The sequence below is a fragment of the Oncorhynchus tshawytscha genome, linkage group LG20, assembly GCF_018296145.1.
Source record: "Oncorhynchus tshawytscha isolate Ot180627B linkage group LG20, Otsh_v2.0, whole genome shotgun sequence".
NCBI lineage: Eukaryota > Metazoa > Chordata > Actinopteri > Salmoniformes > Salmonidae > Oncorhynchus > Oncorhynchus tshawytscha.
The window spans coordinates 2,445,818-2,461,728 of record NC_056448.1 but is presented as its reverse complement, the minus strand read 5'-3'; the positions used below and the strand labels follow the sequence as shown (position 1 = coordinate 2,461,728).

Genomic DNA, 15,911 nt, shown 5'->3' with positions numbered 1-15,911 from the left:
TTTTGTGTATAGGTTCACATGTTGTGTTTATATTTTATTTTGTGTATAGTGTTGTGTTTATATTTTATTTTGTGTATAGGTTCACATGTTGTGTTTATATTTTATTTTGTGTATAGGTTCACATGTTGTGTTTATATTTTATTTTGTGTATAGGTTCACATGTTGTGTTTATATTTTATTTTGTGTATAGGTTCACATGTTGTGTTTATATTTTATTTTGTGTATAGGTTCACATGTTGTGTTTATATTTTATTTTGTGTATAGGTTCACATGTTGTGTTTATATTTTATTTTGTGTATAGGTTCACATGTTGTGTTTATATTTTATTTTGTGTATAGGTTCACATGTTGTGTTTATATTTTATTTTGTGTATATATTCACATGTTGTGTTTATATTTTATTTTGTGTATATATTCACATGTTGTGTTTATATTTTATTTTGTGTATAGGTTCACATGTTGTGTTTATATTTTATTTTGTGTATATATTCACATGTTGTGTTTATATTTTATTTTGTGTATAGGTTCACATGTTGTGTTTATATTTTATTTTGTGTATATATTCACATGTTGTGTTTATATTTTATTTTGTGTATAGGTTCACATGTTGTGTTTATATTTTATTTTGTGTATAGGTTCACATGTTGTGTTTATATTTTATTTTGTGTATAGGTTCACATGTTGTGTTTATATTTTATTTTGTGTATAGGTTCACATGTTGTGTTTATATTTTATTTTGTGTATAGGTTCACATGTTGTGTTTATATTTTATTTTGTGTATAGGTTCACATGTTGTGTTTATATTTTATTTTGTGTATAGGTTCACATGTTGTGTTTATATTTTATTTTGTGTATATATTCACATGTTGTGTTTATATTTTATTTTGTGTATAGGTTCACATGTGTTTATATTTTATTTTGTGTATAGGTTCACATGTTGTGTTTATATTTTATTTTGTGTATAGGTTCACATGTTGTGTTTATATTTTATTTTGTGTATAGGTTCACATGTTGTGTTTATATTTTATTTTGTGTATATATTCACATGTTGTGTTTATATTTTATTTTGTGTATAGGTTCACATGTTGTGTTTATATTTTATTTTGTGTATAGGTTCACATGTTGTGTTTATATTTTATTTTGTGTATATATTCACATGTTGTGTTTATATTTTATTTTGTGTATAGGTTCACATGTTGTGTTTATATTTTATTTTGTGTATATATTCACATGTTGTGTTTATATTTTATTTTGTGTATAGGTTCACATGTTGTGTTTATATTTTATTTTGTGTATATATTCACATGTTGTGTTTATATTTTATTTTGTGTATAGGTTCACATGTTGTGTTTATATTTTATTTTGTGTATAGGTTCACATGTTGTGTTTATATTTTATTTTGTGTATAGGTTCACATGTTGTGTTTATATTTTATTTTGTGTATAGGTTCACATGTTGTGTTTATATTTTATTTTGTGTATAGGTTCACATGTTGTGTTTATATTTTATTTTGTGTATAGGTTCACATGTTGTGTTTATATTTTTCATTTTGTGTATAGGTTCACATGTTGTGTTTATATTTTTATTTTGTGTATAGGTTCACATGTTGTGTTTATATTTTATTTTGTGTATAGGTTCACATGTTGTGTTTATATTTTATTTTGTGTATAGGTTCACATGTTGTGTTTATATTTTATTTTGTGTATAGGTTCACATGTTGTGTTTATATTTTATTTTGTGTATATATTCACATGTTGTGTTTATATTTTATTTTGTGTATAGGTTCACATGTTGTGTTTATATTTTATTTTGTGTATAGGTTCACATGTTGTGTTTATATTTTATTTTGTGTATAGGTTCACATGTTGTGTTTATATTTTATTTTGTGTATAGGTTCACATGTTGTGTTTATATTTTATTTTGTGTATAGGTTCACATGTTGTGTTTATATTTTATTTTGTGTATAGGTTCACATGTTGTGTTTATATTTTATTTTGTGTATAGGTTCACATGTTGTGTTTATATTTTATTTTGTGTATAGGTTCACATGTTGTGTTTATATTTTATTTTGTGTATATATTCACATGTTGTGTTTATATTTTATTTTGTGTATAGGTTCACATGTGTTTATATTTTATTTTGTGTATAGGTTCACATGTTGTGTTTATATTTTATTTTGTGTATAGGTTCACATGTTGTGTTTATATTTTATTTTGTGTATAGGTTCACATGTTGTGTTTATATTTTATTTTGTGTATAGGTTCACATGTTGTGTTTATATTTTATTTTGTGTATATATTCACATGTTGTGTTTATATTTTATTTTGTGTATAGGTTCACATGTTGTGTTTATATTTTATTTTGTGTATAGGTTCACATGTTGTGTTTATATTTTATTTTGTGTATAGGTTCACATGTTGTGTTTATATTTTATTTTGTGTATAGGTTCACATGTTGTGTTTATATTTTATTTTGTGTATATATTCACATGTTGCGTTTATATTTTATTTTGTGTATAGGTTCACATGTTGCGTTTATATTTTATTTTGTGTATATGTTCACATTTTCTAACTAATTGTCATTGGGAAGGCAGATAAAGGGGTTTAATGAAAAGCAATCACTTTTGCATGTGAAAACATAGAATCTTACGTTACTCCACGTGTTTAACCCAACGTCGCCTTCCGCCAGAACTGGGCACCCAGCTCACCCCCAGGAGGTAGCTTGAATGTATAATTTGTTTTAATGCCCGAGATAAATAAGGCAATATCGGACCGCTAACACAGGACTAGTAAAGGCCCAATGCACTACTTTTGTCATAATATTTGTATTTATTTATTTAGATTTATTTTTTATTCCTACCAAGACAACATTGAATTTTCCTGAGTGGCCTAGTTACATTTTTGTCTTAAATCGGTTTGAAAAAAATCTATGGCAAGACTTGAAAATGGCTGTCTAGCGAAGATCAACAACCAACTTGACAGAGGTTGAAGAATTTTTTGAAGGATGTGCAGATATTGTACAATCCAGGCGTGCAGAGCTCTTTGAGACTTACCCAGAAAGGCACACAGCTGTAATCGCTGACAGAGGTGATTCTACTGTAGCAGTATTGACTCAGGGGGGTGAATGCTTATCTAACAAAGATAGATTAGTGTTATTTTTCATATTTTTTTTCTGAGTATTTTGTGTGTGTCGTTGACAACAAAAAAAAGACAATTAAATCCATGTTAATCCCACTTTGTAACACAACAAAATTTGGAAAAAAGTAAAGGGGTGTGAATACTTTCTGAAGGAAATGTATACAAAAACCGTCCTCCGTGCCTCCTCACAGCCACCGCCTACATCTCATTAAAATAACGACTCATACAGTAGTTCAGGCTAAATGTTGGACTAAATGATGTCACCATACCTGTAACTGAGACGCAGCGCCAGAAGTTAGTTAAATAGAAGACAAAATTCAGCCTATGAATTTTTGGTCTTAAAGGCATTGCTTAGTGGACACTTTAAAAGCTGCTGATTTAACGCCAACAGAGGCTGGGGCTGTAGAGGTGTGTCTCAGGCTGCTCTCTCACTCTCTCTGAGCACTCCACAAGGAATGCATTCAACTGTTCCTCCTCAAGTCGGACTCGGCAGCAGTTGGATGGCGTGAGCAGCAGAGCACTGCACAGGACAGAGCAGACGCACAGGCAGCACACAGAGGCGCGCGATTAATTGACGAATCTAGAGGACAGGACAGGGCTCTGTCCTCCAGTAGCATCCTTTCGTTTCAAACATGGATTTGGAGACCAGAAGACACACTGAAATGCTTTTACAGCTAGCAGTCCTTTTCTGCTGTTCATATGGGGCAATTGGAAAAGGTGAGCACCGTGTGTTTTCTCCACACACGCACACACCGTTGCCGACCTGCTGCTTGAGTGCATGGAGAGGGATGGAGTGGAATTTGCGGTATTGGCATTTTAAAGACAATACGTTTTTTTCTCAGCTTTGTGTAGCCTACTTTGCTTGTATGTAGTCCGTGTGATTTAATATAGTGGCTTATGTTTTACTTTCATTATGTCTACCTTGACGAGGGATATTCGCCAAGACGACTTTTTTTGACAGATTGCCACTGTCAGCAGTGACATTATTGCTATTTATTCGTTTGGACACCCACAATCCTCTGTAGTTAATGTGTTAAACCTCTTTTGCTGAGTGCTTAAATATGTTTTCCAGAATCCTTTATTGCCCACCCTGTCATTGATTCAACTGAGCTTTCCCCTTAGCCATGTGTGTAGGATACCGGCAGTTGATGATGATGCTGCTTTCACTTTATAGAGATGCGCAGCAAGCACATCCCGTGTGTCAAAGCGAAACATGGACTGGACTATCCGAGTTTGCAGTGCAGGGCAGAGCAGTGTACTACAATGTAGCAGCTGTTGTTATTATTATATCCCTGTGGTTAAGTGGAATGGTTATGGCATCAGTGCTTACTCCCGCAAATTGTACTTGCTACAACAAATACGCCAGTGTAAACAACGGGTAGGCTACATTTAGACAGTTCAAGATACCATTCGATAAAGACTAATTTCACAAACATGGCAAATGCACATAATAGCCTATAGTTTGAGTTAACCAACATCCAGATGGGAAATTGATGTATTATTTTCGTCCACTTTATAGGCTGGATTTTCCAAATACTGCGTAAAATGCACTGAAGAGGGAATTTTGAACGGGTTTCCACGGAACGGTGTGTGTGTGAATAAGAACGAACTGGTCTAGTAAACTGGTGCGTAAACGAACCCTCTCTGTACATCAGTGCCGCGCACAGCACTTTGTGATTCCGGCTGATTCCCTTCAAAGGTGGATGACTTCACTGAAACCAGTGTTTTGGTTTTACGGGGATGATCCACGAAATGTGTGTGCGTGTCTCTCTCTCTCTCTCTCTCTCTCTCTCTCTCTCTCTCTCTGTGTGTATGTGTTTGTGTGTGTATACGAGATTAAGCGAGGGAGACATGTTCATTGCATCAATCTTAATGCATTACAGGATGTAGGCAAATACAGATGTCAAGAAAACAGAATTTCAGAGACAATGGAAGATACAAAAACATTTGTGTGTGTGTGTGTGCGAGCATGTGCATATGTGTGTTTTTGTCTGTGTCTGTGTGTTTACGTGCACACACGTGTATGTATGAGAGAGAGAGAGAGAGAGAGAGAGGTTTGGTAGTTGGAACTGTAATGAGATGCATCTGTATTGTAATTGGAGCAGATGGTTGTAAACTTTGCAAGCCCCTGGCCCTCCACTTCACTGCCTGCACTGCTCTGCTACTCAGTGCCCTCATGTCCCAAATGGCACCCTATTCCCTATATAGTGCGCTACTTTTTACCATAGAGCTCATAGAACTCTGGTCAAAAGTAGTGCAGTATGTAGGAAATAGGTTGTCGTTGGGCACACAGCGTCTGCTGCTGTTTCACGGACACTGCCTGACTCCCCCCCACACACACACACACGCAAACAGACACACACACACACACACACACACACACACACACACACACACACACACACACACACACACACACACACACACACACACACACACACACACACACACACACACACACACACACACACACACACACACACACACACACACACACACACACACACACACACACACACACACAGGCCTATTATAAAGGGTCAAACATAAATGACAAAAATATTAGTGACATTCTAATTTAATGGAAATACACTTTATAGTGATATGCAACTTTGTTCTGCCTGACCAGTGCATATGTTGATGCTAATTACTCAACTTTGTCCTCATTTTGCCTCATGCTTTGCTTGCAGTTGAAGTTGGAAGTTTTCCTACAGTTAGGTTGGAGTCATTAAAACTTGTTTTTGAACCACTCCACAAATTTCTTGTTAACAAACTATAGTTTGGGCAAGTCGGTTAGGACATCTACTTTGTGCATGACAAGTCATTTTTCCAACAATTGTTTACAGATAAATTATTTCACTTATAATTCACTGTATCACAAATCCAGTGGGTCAGAAGTTTACATACACTAGGTTGACTGTGCCTTTAAACAGCTTGGAAAATTCCAGAAAATTATGTCATGGCTTTAGAAGCTTCTGATAGGCTAATTGACATCATTTGAGTCAATTGGAGGTGTACCTGTGGATATATTTCAAGTCCTACCTTCCAACTCAGTTTCTCTTTGCTTGACATTATGGGAAACTCAAAAGAAATAAGCCAAGACCTCCACAAGTCTGGTTCATCCTTGGGAGCAATTTCCAAACGTCTGAAGGTACCATGTTCATCTGTACAAGCAATAGTACGCAAGTATAAACACCATGGGACCACGCAGCCATCATACCGCTCAGGAAGGAGACACGTTCTGTCTCCTAGAGACTAATGTACTTTGGTGCGAAAAGTGGAAATCAATCCCAGAACAACAGCAGAGGACCTTGTGAAGATGCTGGAGGAAACCGGCACAAAAGTATCTATATCCACAGTAAAACGAGTCCTATATCTACATAACCTGAAAGGCCGTTCAGCAAGGAAGAAACCACTGCTCCAAAACTGCCATAAAAAAAGCTAGACTACGGTTTGCAACTGCACATGGAGACAAAGATCGTACTTTTTGGAGAAATGTCCTCAGGTCTGATGAAACAAAAATAGAACAGTTTGGCCACAGTGACCATCGTTATGTTTAGAGGAAAAAGGGGGAGGCCTGCAAGCCGAAGAATACCATCCCAACCTTGAAGCATGGGGGTGCAGCATCATGTTGTGGGGGTGCTTTGCTGCAGGAGGGACTGGTGCACTTCACAAAATAGATGGCATCATGAGGCAGGGAAATTTGGTGGATATATTGAAGCAACATCTCAAGACATTAGTTAGGAAGTTGAAGCTTGGTTGCAAATGGGTCTTACAATTGGACAATGACCCCAAGCATACTTCCAAAGTTGTGGCAAAATGGCTTAAGGAAAACAAAATCAAGGTATTGGAGTGGCCATCACAAAGCCCTGACCTCAATCCCGTAGAAAACTTGTGGGCAGAACTGAAAAAACATGTGCGAGCAAGGAGACCTAGAAACCTGACTCAGTTACACCAGCTCTGTCAGGGGGGATGGGTCAAAATTCACCAAATTTATTGTGGGAAGCTTGTGGACGGCTACCCGAAACGTTTGACCCAAGTTAAACAATGTAAACGCAATGCTACCAAATACTAATTGAGTGTATGTAAACTTCTGACCCACTGGGAATGTGATGAAAGAAATAAAAGCTGAAATATATCATTCTCTCTACTATTATTAACATTCTTAAAATAAAGTGGTTATCCTAACTGACCCAAGACAGGGAATTTTTATGTCAGGAATTGTGAAAAATTAGTTGAAATGTGCACTGCTCAAAAAAGGGAACACTAAAGGGAACACTAAAATAACACATCCTATATCTGAATGAATGAAATATTCTTATTAAATACTTTTTTCTTTACATAGTTGCATGTGCTGACAACAAAATCACACAAAAATTATCAATGGAAATCAAATTGATCAACCCATGGAGGTCTGGATTTGGAGTCACACTCAAAATTAAAGTGGAAAACCACACTACAGGCTGATCCAACTTTGATGTAATGTCCTTAAAACAAGTCAAAATGAGGCTCAGTAGTGTGTGTGGCCTCCACGTGCCTGTATGACCTCCCTACAATGCCTGGGCATGCTCCTGATGAGATGGCGGATGGTCTCCTGAGGGATCTCCTCCCAGACCTGGACTAAAGCATCCGCCAACTCCTGGACAGTCTGTGGTGCAATGTGGCGTTGGTGGATGGAGCAAGACATGATGTCCCAAATGTGCTCAATTGGATTCAGGTCTGGGGAATGGGCGGGCCAGTCCATAGCATCAATGCCTTCCTCTTGCAGGAACTGCTGACACACTCCAGCCACATGAGGTCTAGCATATGGTCGCACAAGGGGTCTGAGGATCTCATCTCGGTACCTAATGGCAGTCAGGCTACCTCTGGCGAGCACATGGAGGCCCCCCAAAGAAATTACACCCCACACCATGACTGACCCACCGCCAAACCGGTCATGTTGGAGGATATTGCAGGCAGCAGAACGTTCTCCACGGCGTCTCCAGACTCTGTCACATGTGCTCAGTGTGAACCTGCTTTCATCTGTGAAGAGCACAGGGCGCCAGTGGCGAATTTGCCAATCTTGGTCTTCTCTGGCAAATGCCAAACGTCCTGCACGGTGTTGGGCTGTAAGCACAACCCCCCCCCCTGTGGACATCGGGCCCTCATACCACCCTCATGGAGTCTGTTTCTGACCGTTTGAGCAGACACATGCACATTTGTGGCCTGCTGGAGGTAATTTTGCAGGGCTCTGGCAGAGCTCTTCCTGCTCCTCCTTGCACAAAGGAGGAGGTAGCGGTCCTGCTGCTGGGTTGTTGCCCTCCTACGGCCTCCTCCACGTCTCCTGATGTACTCGCCTGTCTCCTGGTAGCGCCTCCATGCTCTGGACACTACGCTGACAGACACAGCAAACCTTCTTGCCACAGCTCGCATTGATGTGCCATCCTGGATGAGCTGCACTACCTGAGCCACTTGTGTGGGTTGTAGACTCCGTCTCATGCTACCACGAGAGTGAAAGCACCGCCAGCATTCAAAAGTGACCAAAACATCAGCCAGGAAGCATAGGAAATGAGAAGTGGTCTGTGGTCACCACCTGCAGAACCACTCCTTTATTGGGGGTGTCTTGCTAATTGCCTATAATTTCCACCTGTTGTCTATTCCATTTGCACAACAGCATGTGAAATGTATTGTCATTCAGTGTTGCTTCCTAAGTGGACAGTTTGATTTCACTGAAGTGTGATTGACTTGGAGTTACATTGTGTTGTTTAAGTGTTCCCTTTATTTTTTTGAGCAGTGTTTTTGGCAAAGGTGTATGTAAACTTCCGACTTCAACTGTATCTTGTTAGCTGTATTCTATTTGTATCACCTGGCTGCTATCACCAGTCCATGGCCATCTGCAGATGGAGAAGACGTTTGCGTCACAAGGGTACCCTGTAGTGCACTGCCTTTGACCAAGGCCCATTGGGTTCCGGTCAAAAGTAGTGCACTATGTAGGGAATAGAGTGCCATTTGGGACATAGCCCAGGACTTTGATGTTTGATGCGTATTGACAGGATGTATCATCAAACAACTTGCTGGCTCATCATACACTGCCTGCATATGGCTGAGTAGTCCGTTCAGTGGTCTGTAGTTTTCATGAGAGGGCCGGCCCTCCACTGTGAATTTAAGGCCCTGTGTGGCTCAGTTGGGAGGAGTGGGTTGCTAGCAATGCAAATGTTTTGGATTAAATTCTCGTAGCGATCACATACACATATTGCATGAGTAGCTGTTCATTTCATCAGAGGGTCTGTATACTGTACTGCCTGTTGTGTAAGGATGCATATCCCTAATATATTCTGAGGTTATTTCATGAGAGCATCTGCCCTCGCCCTCCACTGTCAGGTTAAGGTCTACTATATGCGGTTTGTGAGGTTGTCCATATTATACTGTATGCTGTAGAAGATGCGTATCTCTAAAATATTCGGAGGCTATTTCATGAGAGCCTCTGCACTCGACCTCCACTATCAGGTGAAGGTCTCCCTGGCTGGTTATGCTGTTTATAGGGAAGATGGGGGGGTACTGCACAGTGTACTGTGTATTGTATAAGGACTAGAGTATCCCTAAATTATTTCTGAGGCTACCCTCTTATCTATGAGAGCATCAGGCTTAATCAGAGCTCTGAGTATTTTGATAGAAACCCCAAGACGAGAGAGAACACTACAGAAGCAGGGCTGTAGCCCCTGTAGCCAGGGGTAGAACCTCAGTAGTTCTCAGCTGGGGACCCACAGTTAACTGTTTATAGTTCACTCATTCGAGTGACCCATTTTCACCCAGATTTATTTTTTATGCATCTACCCAGCGTCCTTTACAATTAAGAGCCCAAAACACAGCTATGTGCATCACTTCTATTCCGTATGGGATGAATAATTAATGAAGTTGATGCACAACTCAAGTTTGTTTTTTATATGACCCAATATATAATACGGTAAACATGAGACAAGTTTATATAATCACATTAATGAGTTGAGAAGGTGGACTTCTCTGCATTGCCCTGGTGATAAACCATGCGAAGAGCCTCTCGTAGAAGCATTGCTCTGTTAGCAGTGGTGGTACAGTACATTAGTTTACCATCTGTGTGTGTATGTGTGAGAGACAGAGAGACAGAAAGAGAGAGATGGGGAGAGAGAGAGATGGAGAGAAAGAAAGACAGGGTGGGAGGGACAGAAAAGGAGGTAGGGAGAGAGAAAGAGAGAGAGAGAGAGAGAGAGAGGACAATATCTCCTAATCTATTTAACAGCTCACAGTAAACAGACAGAAAGTGATTGAGAGTTGATAATCCTGCATCTCTCAACTCTCGTTAACACAAAACTCATATGAGCACCATAATTTTTTCATGGACAGATATAAACGGTCCGTCCATCGATACAGAGTCCTTCCGTCCCCCCCTTCCCCTCCGTGGATCTGGAGTCAGTGGAGTACTCCTCCTAATCATGGCCTAATGGCAGATTACACCATCTCACTTGCCAGACTCATGTCGCTCCAGGGTCTTTATTAAGCTTCATAACTGTGATTGTCGGTAGGCTTTTTCGTCAGACTATACAGGCAACATAATGAATTACAGTGGACCAGCGAGGGCAGGAGCATACCATTCGCGGAGATGCCCACTTTGGCTGTGAGTCAGCTGAATGTGTCCCCAAGGTGTTTAGGAACAAGCAGAGAGTTTGGCTTGTGATTGAGGCTGCAGGGAACTTTTTATTCCTCTAATTTATACTGTTAGCATCCCAAATGCTACCCTATTCCCTATATTGCATTACTTTTTACCAGGGCCCATAGGGCTTTAGTCAAAAGTAGTGCACTATGTTGGGAATAGGGTGCCATTTGCGACACAGCCTTAGACTTCAGGCAATGACACCCTCCTCATCCACTCTACCTCGACTATTTCCCACAGACAGGGGTTATTAATCAATTAAATAAATTTGCCAGGACTGGAAATGATGTATATTTGGTAAACCGACCAACCGGGTGCTTCATAGCTTCAAATGCAGCACACAGCTCCCTGCCTCATCGGAATTTATTCACTTTTCAATGAGCTGGTTGTTTGTATTGTGAAGAACATAAAGCAGTGAATAAAAGCAATTTGGTGCAAATGTCTGTGTGACGTACGTATTTCCCTGAAAAGCCCATTGTCCATTATGATTCATGAGAGAGGTGGCGTCTTATAGAGGCTGAATGACAGAAGGGGGAAGTGGATAGCGAGGAGAGAATAAATCGGCCTCATATTTCTTCTTTACTGTAATTTATGAAAATGTGTGATGGAGAAGTCGAGGCATGAATTGGATCTTATGAAGTCAAGGTTGCACAATGGTAGCGGCGGGTAGCGCTGGTCGTTTTTACTGTGTGAACTTGAGGCTGGCTCTGGCAGTCATGAATCTAGATTATTAACGGCGAGAGCCGTGTTTAAGCAAGGAAATTGACATAAAACGGCAGTCCATCTATCTTTGATTCTGACCCATGCAATTCTGTATTAGCTCAAGGCATCATTCTTCAAAAAAACTGGAACCCTCAAAATGAACACATTCATCACACAGCCCTCATCATCGTAGATGAGTTGGTACTGGACCAAATATCTGTCATGGTGGCACTGTTAGCACATGGTGTGTCCAACTGTGCTCTCAGCTTATGTTAGCTTCAGTTCTACTTTGCAGTCATAACTAGAATATTCAACCTTGCTTCTACAGATTAGGCTGGATTTGTTTCACATTCATACAGTCATCATTCAACACCTGATTTGCTTAGGCTTATTTTCCATTTTCACTCATGTATGTTTCAGCTGTGACATTTGACAGGGTATGCTTTCTAATTGGCACCCTATTCCCTATTTAGTGCACTATTTTTTCACTGGGCCCATGGGAATAGGGTGCTATTTGGGATTGGGACACTGAGACAGGGATAAAGCACGGGTGTGCTACCTCCCATTTAGCCATTTGCTATCATTCACCTACCGTTCACCCAGCAGCTATCAGTACTACACTCCTGTATTTGCAGTTGAGCTAGGTGATGTAATTTGTGAAAAGCAAACCACTGTAACTATAATGAACCTGTGGCCAGAAAAATCTTTCAATCATCTTGTGTTCAACAACAACAGGGCTATTGTTACATAGCTGATAATGTTCTTGTGCCTGCTGTTGTTTGCAATGATTAAATCATTGACCTTAAATGTCATGTCCAAGTCACCTGGCAGAAAGACATAGCATCATCAAAGTAATGATCAGATTGACAGATAAGTTCCTGATACAGTATCTGTTCTGTCATTTCTATTCATTATTGTAGATAATTCCCACTGGCAATGGTGCTGTTCCACTGTTATCACATCTTACACCTTACTCCACACATTCCCTGACATTGGCAGAGAGACTGAGGGATCATAAATTGTGTCCCCAAACTCCCAGTGACCTCTGTGACCTGGCCACTGATAGGTTGCTAGGGTCAGGTGGTTGCTGGGAGCCGGACAACCGACAGTACTCTGACCTGCTCAGGTCACACAGCCTCCTCAGTTTCTCTTCAAGTGGACATGTGTGATGGAGTGTGTGGACAGAAGTGAGTGTGTGTAACTATTGTAACTTGTGTGTCTATTGTTTACTGTTGTAACTATTATTAGTTGGTCATAGTAGTTGTGCTTTGTGTTATACAGTCCTTGCTATAGTTTTATACACTCCTTCATTTGTCAATAGCATTATTGCTCTCATAGTGCTATCATATTGTGTACAGACTATTCATTGCATTCATGTCTGTTTACACAGAACCACATCCATTCTCATATGTCCTCGGGAAATAAAGTTCCTTAATGTGTGTAACTCTGCGAAGTCGCCTTATTCCTCTGACCGGGAAACGTGTCCGTGAGTCACAGACCAGACCAACTGGAGAGCCAGTCAGTTTAGTCATCCGTATTAAAGGCTACAGTCAGGAAGGTGCCTTATGTAGAGAACAGAGTTTGACGTCCGAGGAGGTGTCGTGGAAAGACAATTTTGCAGCTCTAGGAGGACAATGGAAGATAATAGAAATGCTTCTTTATTGTTAAAAGCATTGGTTTTAACATAAAATAATCATTTTATGAAGTTCCACTGTTGGAAGAGTTGTTGAATTTCATAATATAATATATGCCATTTAGCAGGTGCTTTGATCCAAAGCAAAGTGGCTTAAAGGCGCTGCATAGTCAATTGCTTAATGGCGCTGCATAGTCAATGCGTCTGCATTGACCATGCAGCATTTGCGGTGATACGGCCTCTGCAGAAGTCAGGGTAGAAGTTGAGCAGAGCTGTTGTGAAGGTATTTGTCAAGGAAGTGTGTTTGTGTTTATGCAGGACCTCCCATGTCAATGCGGAGCTCTACGGAGCCCTCCACATTGTTACAACATTTGTGAGGCGCACGGCGATGCAGTACAGAGCTCCATTTGTCTTCTGTCGCACACAACACTTATGGCGCCACCGACCATGTTTTCAGATCAAGAAGTCATGCGTGCAAACATTTTATGCTCAGGTGGTCTCAGGAATCAAACCTACTATCCTTGCGTTTGAAGTTGATAAAAATGTGTTTTTGGTAAAACCAACACGCTTCGGGTCCAAAGTAGCAGCACTGTTCCTTTCCCATTGAGCAGTTGTAGTGGAAAGGGCAGAGAAGAAGGAGAATTGGCAGAATGTGAATTACAGGGAGGCCAGGGGGGGGCTAAACCCCCCTGAATGAGAGATGAGCTTCCCTAAATGTAACAAAAATCGAACTTAGGGGGTGATCTCTAAATAATGTTATTATTTAACCTGTTTGTTAAAAATACATATGAAAATTAAAGCTTTTTCCAAACTAAACAAAAACCACCCACCTCTGTGTCATGTGTCTGCACTTGTCATCTCCGGACAGTCCCATATTTCAGCTCCTTTTCAGGTGTCCGGACTTTTCTTTCTACAAAAAAGGTCCCTTTGTCAGCAAGACGCATCAATTAATTCAGGCTACAAGAGTGCAGACCCAATGACAACTGCCAAATGTCATTACACTTTTTGGTGTTTTGTAACCGATTTCTCTTTCCATTCGTCAAATGGTGTGAGTGCAAAGTTCACTGTCTGGATGCTGGAATTATTTTGGAGTGTACGAACAGGCTAATTCAAAAAAATGAAGTGATTTGTTTGACAATAAGATGAAAACGTCATGACTGACAGTGTTCATACCTGATTAAAAGGTAATTGCATGTCTTTACTATATGGCCATCACTATAAATATAGTTCATTTGCACTCTGAGAATCGGTCAGCGCATCTTGCCTTGCCTGGTGGTCACCCTCCGGCTCCCAGCCCTTCACTGACACATTCTGAGCTCGTACCCCCATTTCACTCCCCAGTGGTTCCCTCGGGAAGCCCAGGCAGAAGGCTGACCCAGTGCCAAATCTAGGTCAGAACTTTAAAAAAGGAACCCTCTTCTTCCAGCTCTGTTCTCTTCTCTTCTCTTCTCTGCTCTATAAGCTCCTGGTGCCAAAAAGGTCAGGGGACTTCCAGATACATGGGGCCCTGGCTACCAACAGTTGGTTAGGCCTGTTGATTCTGCTCATTGCCTGAAACTGTTCAGCATGTATTCTCTGTCTACACTGATGTGATACCTTTACTGTCTTTGTTGGACCGTCTGGGTGAGAGGTTGGGGGTTGGTAATGGGGTTTAGTAGAATGAGGTTGGCTCATTAAAGAGAGAGTCAAATATCCTCTCCCTCTCCATCCCCTACTCTCATCTGCTCAATTCTGAGCATTCTATAAACCGTACCTGAACACACCAAGCCCAGGTGTACCACTGCTCCGTGTGGAGGGCAGGCACCTAAATCTTTTATGAGTTACCTCAGGCTCCCCAAAAGACTTCATTTGTAAACATGACTGGGCGGTGAGTTAGTCTGACCTTCTGATGAGATTTCCGATCAGCATCATCATAGGCTCAAAGCAGTGATCATGGCTACAGATAGAAGCAGGGTTGTGGTTCAACAAAGACCTTCTCGATCCCCTGAATACAAAATAACCGAAGGTAAGGAGAAGAGGGCGTACAGTACTCAGAGAGAACTATCGCCCATTGACTGACAGTCAGCCACAGTCTGTGCACCCGTGAATTCATATGTGTGTGTATTTGAGTGTAGTCTAGAATTGCCCCATATAACCAAGTGATGGATCTAGAATTGGTTTCAGATGAATTAATTGAATACAGGGCATTACTCCCTGTATTCACTCCCGGGGTCCCCCAAACCCCTTCAACACATGCACTCTCCATTCCTCATTAGCTCTGTGCTAGTACATCAGTACAGTACAGTGGAGTGGAATAGCACATCCGGGGGACCTTCTTTTGTTAATGAAAGGCTTGTTCTGGATGGGCAAATAAATAATAATAATTACCTGGAGCGTATGGGCCTAATTACTCACTACATTTTACTGTCCCAAGTGGCTCCTTCTTAGCAGTAGAATAATATAGTACCTATAGTGCACTACTTTGACAGGGTCCCACAAGTAGTGATCTATATAGGGAACGGGGTGCTATTTGGGACACATCTAACTGTTTAATGGAGTGCAGGCTGCCACTGACTATCAAAGTGTCACGCCCTGACCTTAGAGGGACGTTTTATTTCTCTATTGGGTGAGGTCAGGTTGTGATGTGGGGTGGACATTCTATGTTTTGTTTTTTGTGTCTTTATTTCTTCTGGAAGTGTAGTTGTGTCTGTTTCAGGATTGGGCAATACGTTGTTTATACTGTATCCCAGGGTATTTAGAAATATAGTAGGATTTTACGGTATGATTTTAAATAC

The 15,911-nt window shown here is 40.4% G+C and overlaps 1 protein-coding gene across 3 annotated transcripts in view; it reads left to right on the top strand.

The window, feature by feature from the left end:
* The first annotated feature begins 3,569 nt into the window (after positions 1-3,569).
* The window catches only part of LOC112219673 (contactin-associated protein-like 4), a 211,486-nt gene continuing 199,144 nt past the window's right edge, over positions 3,570-15,911 (top strand). For 2 of the 3 annotated variants that reach the window (XM_024381139.2, XM_024381136.2), the window contains exon 1: positions 3,570-3,853. In XM_024381139.2, coding sequence (XP_024236907.1) covers positions 3,769-3,853 — 85 coding nt within the window. In that variant the 5' untranslated portion in view covers positions 3,570-3,768. The remainder of the gene's footprint in view (positions 3,854-15,911) is intronic. The other variant, XM_024381138.2, reaches the window with a different exon arrangement.